This window comes from Corvus brachyrhynchos, unplaced genomic scaffold (genome assembly GCF_000691975.1).
Source record: "Corvus brachyrhynchos isolate BGI_N302 unplaced genomic scaffold, ASM69197v1 scaffold10, whole genome shotgun sequence".
Taxonomy (NCBI): Eukaryota; Metazoa; Chordata; class Aves; order Passeriformes; family Corvidae; genus Corvus; species Corvus brachyrhynchos.
In genome coordinates this window covers 8679861-8687324 of record NW_008236180.1, presented here as the reverse complement: position 1 = coordinate 8687324, position 7464 = coordinate 8679861, and the positions used below count along the sequence as shown (strand labels likewise).

The following is a 7464-nucleotide window of genomic DNA, read 5'->3' as shown; positions in this document are numbered from 1 at the left end:
CCTGGTCATTCCTGCCTGCTTGGGAAGCTCCGAGGGGCAGGAATCCCGATCCTCACATTGCATCATTCCTTTGAAGTCACTTCAGTTGTGGTAATGATTTATATCAGATCATCTCTGGAGCCAAAAATAGAACTGGCTTGATGTGACCTTGGCCGTGCAGAGCCTCTCTGGGAGTCGGGTGATCCACTTCACAAACAGCCGGGATAGTCCCCTGGAATTTCATGTTGTTACCTGCTCCGTGGCCTCCTTCAAGCTGAACTTTTCAGGAGAGGCCGTAAGGAATAGATGCTGATTTTTGATACTTGAATTAAATCCTGAGTTGGACTTTCTCAGAAGATCTCAGAGGGAGACCTTGGTGGGTTTCAGGTGCTGTGCAAATGCCAGCTATTCCTGCTCTCCCAGCACATCAGCCCCCGATTTGCTGTTTGGATTCCCTAATCACTGTCAGCGCAGGTAATTACAGCACCACTTCCAGCTAATTCCTATTCACGGAGCAGCAGGGAAAGTGTTGGCTTGGGGGATGAGTGAGCTCAGTGTTTCTGATGGAATCAGCACCTGGGAGCATTTGGGGCTGGTGCTTCGTGCTGCTGGCAAGCAGCTGTGGCAACACAAGCAGCTCGTGCAGTCCATGCCTTCAGCCTGAAGTGCTGACACGTCTCAGGCACAGCCCTGACCGTGGTGGCACCAAAGACCTCGTTCCTTGCTCTGTGGTGGAGCTCAAAACAGGGTCTGGGATTCACTCTTTGTCCTGGGCACGGCACTGACAATTTTTCAGTGCTCCCAGGAGGGTGCTGCCAAATTATTGGTGGAATCATGGAGTGGTTTGATGGGAAGGGAGCTTTAAATCCCACTATTTTTATTGCTTTATTGCTGGAGATTCAGGGTTTCCTGCAGTTTATGCTCCCTAAAGGTGATGCTGGGTGAGTTTTATGTACTTGGAGAGCACAGAGGTGGGACAGTGCTGACAGTGCCCATTCCTGGTATCTCCACCATCCCATTTTTGAAGGTTTTAAGCAGTGAGGGTGTGTCTATTCTTCTGAGTCTGTTTGTAAGTACAACAGCAAACGATTACTGAAGGATTCTTCCCTTCTTTGGGCTTCTAATGGCTGAAGTTAGAACTACAGGGTTTTGAAAAGCAAAAGGGCTGAATACTCAAACTTTGGACAGTCTCTTTTGGGTGGGATTTTGGAGATTATTTTTCGTTATCAGGTGGGAGGAGATGATGTTGGCCCAGCAAACCAAATTCTCAGAAGGCAAATGTACAAAGTCTCTCCCAGCAGAAGTAGGTGCATATTTAAATTGTGGCTTTGGTGTGAGCTGTAACTGTGGTCAGTGATTTCTGAGCAATCCAAATCAAACCCTTGCATTAAACAGAACAGGCTGAGTGCCCAAAAAGCTGGAAAATGGGAAGAAAATCCTGATCAGTTCAGCTGGTGCTTGGCATGGGAGCAGCCTGGCCTTGAACTAAATGCTCCTGCAGCTACATGGGCCAGGAGTGTGAGAGTCCGTGTGTGAGATGGGGTGGGAAAAATGATACAGCTGGGAGAAACAGCTAAAAACTGGTGAAAGAAGCACAGCCAGTCAGTTAACAACCCTTTGTGGGTTCAGCAAGGGAGTTACAGCTGCTTTTCATGAACATGAAGAGTTTTTTGACCCAGCAGGGGTCAGAGGATAGAGCTGTTTTCCTGTTGGGAGCTGCCTTAGTGGGGCAGTGGGATGTTGTGATGGGTCCCATCACTGCTCACCCCACTGAATCTGTGCTGTGAGTGCCTTGCTGATGGCTGGTCTGATTATTTTTTTCTTTGCTTTTGAAATCACACTAATTTCGGTGGCAGTTTTGATTTATTTCGAAGCTACCAGGTGTTACTTTGGAATTACTGATGAAGTGTGGGCTGTGAACAGTTGGCAAGGCTTGTAATTCCTGCCTTCTCTGCAGGCAGTCTGAGCTCAGCTGAGAGCTGTGGCTCTGAATGCAGGAGCACGGCAGAGAGTGCACCAGAATTAAGGGATGGCTGGGAAGATTGCAGGGAATTGTGGCAGGAGCTGGAGAGATGAAGTGGCTTCGTGCTGTGGTTGGAAAGGTGTTTTAAAAACCACTCTGCACAGAGCCTGCCCCAAATGACTTGAATTTAAATTCAATTAGACCCTGGGAGCAAAATGACAGAATGGTGCTGGGTTCTGCAGTTAAATAATCTGCTTTTTCCCTTGTCAGTAATTCAGTTCCTGCTCCCTTGTGTTACCCTTATTCACAGCTGATGCAGTGTGTCACCTCTCACTCAAGAGTTGCTGGCTGGATCCAAAGGAACAGGATGTAGCTCCCCAACAGCTTGGGCTTGTGCTCCCTCTGAACTTCTGAGAGTCCACAGCTGATTGGGGATTTAACTTCTCTGTGAGTACTGGTGATATTCAGGCCACTGAAGATGCCAAGTTTATTCTTCTGTGTCTCTAGATTTACCAGAGGTGCTGGTTAGTGTTCAAGAAAGCTTCAAGCAAAGGGCCAAAGAGGCTGGAGAAGTTCTCAGATGAACGAGCTGCTTACTTCAGATGCTACCACAAGGTAAGGCACAAGGTTCTCTCAAACTGTTTCTATGTGATGCAATATCAAGAATAAAATCCAAAGTTTTGTCTATTAGTTGGCCTGAAAATTGAAACTTTTTTAACTCTTAGGGTCCTAAAGCTGTTTGTGTGTGCTTTCATTCAGTGGAGGCAGAGTAAACATTCTTTGTAGCAAACATCTTGCTGAGTGAGTGGAGAAGGACTTTATTTTTAAAGCATTTGGCCTTTCCTCAGCCCTTTAAAATCACATCTGAAATACTTCCCAGTGGCTCCTGCTCTTCATGTTTACAGTAACATGGAACACGGGACATTCCCAGGAACATGGGAATTCAAAAAGCCCTTGGAGGTTCCCATTTTCCTGGGAATTTGCCTCTGTGGGAAGACAGGAGCCAGCTCCAGACGTGAAGGACAGCATGGACCTGGTGTGAAAACCTCTGCTGAATTCACTGGTGTTACAAGAATGAGGATTTTCCCTTCAGCCACTGCTCTGGAGTGATGTGCACGTTTCATATTCACCTGAGAATTTCCGTGTGTCGTTCTCCTGGGCGTGGAGGTGGAAATGAGAAACCTTTTAATTCATAATAATTGTCAGCAAAAACTGAAGGTTAGCAGTGATGGGCATGAATTCCCAGGAGCTTGAAGCTGCTCTGCACTCATTTGGACAGACTTTTAAGAGGAAATCCTGAGGGAATCCTGTCTCTGAATCCTGTCTACGTGCCATGGAACCTGTAATCAATTGGTCATAGAACCCGTGGCTATTTCTAATAAGTCAGGCCCAGTAATAGTTAATTGATGTTTATATTAAGCAAGTTGCAGAAGTAATGAGGGTTTTTTTCCCCTTTTTTGGGAGAGGGCTGCACAGAGCCCTCTGTGTAAGAAATGTGTGAGAACTTCCAGCTCTGTGTGAAACACTGCATTTATGTTATTATATCTGTCAATTATTGATGCAATAATCAATAATTTGTTGTCTTGTCCACTAAATTAATGCAATATATGAGCAGCACCTTGGGTAATGGATATGAAATCCAAGAGGAGCCTAAATGAGACTGGAATTTCTCCTCTTTCACAAAATTCCATAGGTCAGCACCTGTTTGCAGGTGTTTTACCCACCAGCAGCCTGGACCTGCAGACTCAAGCACCATGGAAAGCCTCACTAGCTGGGAGGGATTTTCACTTTTAGGCCAAGCTTAGTCTCTACTTAACAGTTACTTCATTTCAAGCTATTGCTTCTCCTTTAAATTCTGGGTATCTCTGGTAGCTGATTTGACAGGAATGAGTGATGATCAAACTCCAGAAACCGTCACTGGGGACTTACACACAAATTTTGTGTGGTTTTTATCAGAACTTTGCCCATCACATGGAAAGGACCTCAAAGGTCATCCAGTTCTACCTTGGGGACACCTTCCCCTGTCCCAGGTTGCTCCAAGCCCTGTCCAGCCTGGCCTTGGCCACTTCCAGGGATGGCTCTGGCTGATGGGAAGTGGAAAAATTGCTGACTTTCTGGGGTTCATTTGGATTTTGAGAATATTCTCAGGCAGAGAGGGAACTGAAACCAAGGATGTTGAGTAAGGCTCTTCTCTGGTTTAGAGTTGTCAGCTCTCCAAGCTGACAGGTCCCATTTATTTTTAACAAACCTCACTGAGAGGGAGCTAATGAATATTAAATGACATTTCTGGGCAAAATGTACTCATTTACAAAGAGCACAGGTGGATAAAAAAGAGGGTTTTTTTTAAAATGAGCCTTGTAAAATGTGTGAAATTCAAACGTGGCAAATGATGGAGATTCTGAAAGTATTAAATATGAGCTGCTGGAAGAAGTGAAAAAAGAGCATGTCCCTGCTGCTCTGTGTTAGGCTGTAGTTGAATGATTCTTAGGAAAACTAGAGTTAATTATTGATAAAAACACCCAACAAAGAATATGGCAGAGACTTCAACACTCACTGCATGTCACCTGCTTTTTATTTATAATATTGGTGGGATTTTGGTGCTGAAGCCATTGTGCAGAGGTCTGGGGTGGTCACTGCTGTCCTGCAAGGGTTGGTGGTGTGGAGAGGCTCTGCTGTGATAATTCTGGTGCTGTCACTTGGGGACAGGAGAAGTTAATCCTGCAAAAAAACCCCCAAAACCCAGGCAGACCTGTGAAGGTGTCAAGTGTGCCACGAGCCTGTGCTAGTGAAGGGTTCAGGGTGGCAGATGAGAGCAAAACCTCACCTGCATATCCCCAGGGTCTCAGGAACACACTGTCAGCAGGATGCAGTTTGTTGGGTTTTTATTGGAGTATTAAGGATTCTACTGGCACATCACGAAGTCAAAAGAAATAAGAATTTTTTCCTTAAAGTCGACTCCTACCTGGGCTCTGGAGTGATTCTCAAATGCTGCTGAAAGCAGCTAAAAAAACTGAGGAGCCCTCACTCAGCCCATCAGTCTCGGGAGAGGTTTAATCCATCATAAAACTGTAAAGGGTAGAAAAGGAAAATGATGAATGGAGCTAATTTCTCAACAGCCCCTGCCTCCTTCACTCAAGTGTTTCCTTCTGAGGCTTTCCTTTTTCCTGGGATGCATTGAACTGCTGTGTTCCTTTGATTTGTTGGTGCAAAGGGGCTGACAGGGCCCTGGTTGTGGTGGCACCGTGGTGGCACCAGTCCCTGGGGCTGAGGCTGGGCAGCAGCTCCTTTCTTTGCCCATCTGAATTTTGGGTCCCCAGCAGTGCCTTGGTGGTGCTCCTGTTATTTTGGAGAGTCCCATTTGTTTGCATTTGAATGTGTCCCTGTCTGCAGCTCTGCACCAGGGCCTGAGCTTGGACATCCTCACCACGGGAAGAGCAAACCAGAAATAAATACTTTTTTTGGTCTAATATTAACCTTAAATCCTTACTAGTCCTGCTCTGCTTTTTAAAAGTGGAAAGGTCACAGTGTCCTAAAATAAAGGTCATGTGAGAACAGTCATCTGTAGCTGATGGAGTAAACTGGGGATTTGCACACACAAAGCAAATTTCCCACTTAATTCCTTTGGTCCCACAAGGGAGGGAAAATAATTAGGATCCAGGCTACAAGGTCTACACAGAGAGTTGCTTTCCAGGTGACTGTCTGATTTTCACTTGTTAAACATAAATAAGCAGCCACAAATTGCCACATGCTTGAACAAAATACTACTGGAGGAAGGAAGAAATTCTGATTTCTTTTGACTTTGTGATGTGCCAGAAGAATCCTTAATATTCCAATAAAACCCCAGCTAATTGCACCCTGCTGACAGGAATACACCGAGTCCTCGAGGGGTTCTAAGTTTTAATCCCATTGTGTTAATCTTGCCTTGAAACAGCAGAAGTAATTTAAACAGTCTTCCTGTCTGGTTATGGAATAATCCATTTGGAAAATTGGACTGTGGAACTTGTAATTGTTTTCCAGGCAAAACTGTATCACAGCAAATGAAATGTTTCAAGTCTGACCACTCTGCTAATAACGAGCTGTTAAACATTTATTTTAATGAATGCTATCACTTATCTGTGAGCGAGGCGTCAGGTTCAAGGCTTTCAGAGAATTAAAGGAACTTCTCAGGGTGTTTTGGTGTCTCCACTAAAATTCCACCTAGTGGGGCTTGTGGAATATTTGTGAGGAAGAGAAGAGAAGAAGAAGAGAGAAAAGACAAGAGAGAAGAGAGAAAAAGAGAAGAGAAAAAGAGAAGAGATAGAAGAAGGGAAGGGAAGGGAAGGGGAGTGGAACTGAATGGGCTTTAAGGTCCCTTCCAACCCAAACCCTTCCATGATTCCATACAAAATTTAATCTGTTATTTTTACTTAGCAGGTTAGAGATGTGCAGGCAGCTCTTACCAGCAGGAGCGAGCAATAACATTTTCCGTTAAATGCTCCCCTGGGGTTTCCTGGGGAATATTTGATTTGTTCTCATCACGGGGCAATTTTCAGTGAGCTAAGACAGAGCCATGAATCCTTAATTAAGATGAAACCCCAAAGTGCTTGGGAACCATTGAGTGTGGCAGTTGTGGAGGCAATAAATATAACCCCTGGTGTTATGCTCTGAAATGCTCCCCATATTTGAGAATTATGCACTAATTCAAACAATAGTTGGAATGCTGAGGATCATTTTTTAGGAAACTGCTTTTTGGGCATGTTTTTGATGGGAATGGGAGAAGTGGAAGAATTTTGGCTGAGTGGATCTGTCAGGCTGAAGCTCTGCTCGTTCTGTCAGCTGGGAAATGACTGATTGATTAATCCCTGGTCCTGGTTCAGAACTCTCTCACCACACAGCTCTGCAAGTATTTTAGTTTTTAATCTAATCAAATGCATTTCAGTTATATGGATTGTCATCTTAATCCAAAGGAGGCTCAAAAAGGAAAAGGAGGGGGGAAATATGCAAAGGGAGGTCTTTAAACCTTAACAAAATACCATTCTTCTTGTCATTTCTCTGCTAATACAGTCTTAGGTCTGATATTTGTGGTTTACCCCTCAGTTTAGAATTACTTTGCTAAGTGTACGTTAGTTCCTGATTTCAGATAAATAAAACATACACGGATTAAACTACCCATGAAAACACTCGTTTTGCAAGAGCCTGGCAGGAGGAGAGCTATTTTAAAACGCAAAAAAATTAAAAAAAAAAAAAGGAGAAATAAACCAAACTTCAGCCTCAGTATTTGCAGGTGTTTGGTGCCTGCTCCTGGCCGGGTTCCAGGAGCGTGGGGGTGTTTGCAGGCTGCCGCCCCGGCAGTGTGAATTCCAGGAGGATGTGCCAGACAATTGGGACCATCTGTTGTGCCAGGGGAGCAACAGGGAGGCTGCTCAGCAGCCTGGGCTGAGCAGGGCATGTGCTGGGTGGCACAGCAGGTCAGGGATCCTGATTTTTTCCAGAGGACCGCTCCCCTGGGAGCGCAGGTGCGAGGTGGAGCGCTGGCAGCAGGA

At 45.1% G+C, this 7464-nt stretch overlaps 1 protein-coding gene across 3 annotated transcripts in view; it reads left to right on the top strand.

Moving 5' to 3' along the window:
* Positions 1-7464, top strand: part of DOK5 (docking protein 5) — a 31961-nt gene that overhangs the window by 14450 nt on the left and 10047 nt on the right. For all 3 annotated transcript variants that reach the window (XM_008635037.2, XM_017734902.1, XM_017734895.1), the window contains exon 2: positions 2450-2557. In XM_008635037.2, coding sequence (XP_008633259.1) covers positions 2450-2557 — 108 coding nt within the window. The remainder of the gene's footprint in view (positions 1-2449; positions 2558-7464) is intronic.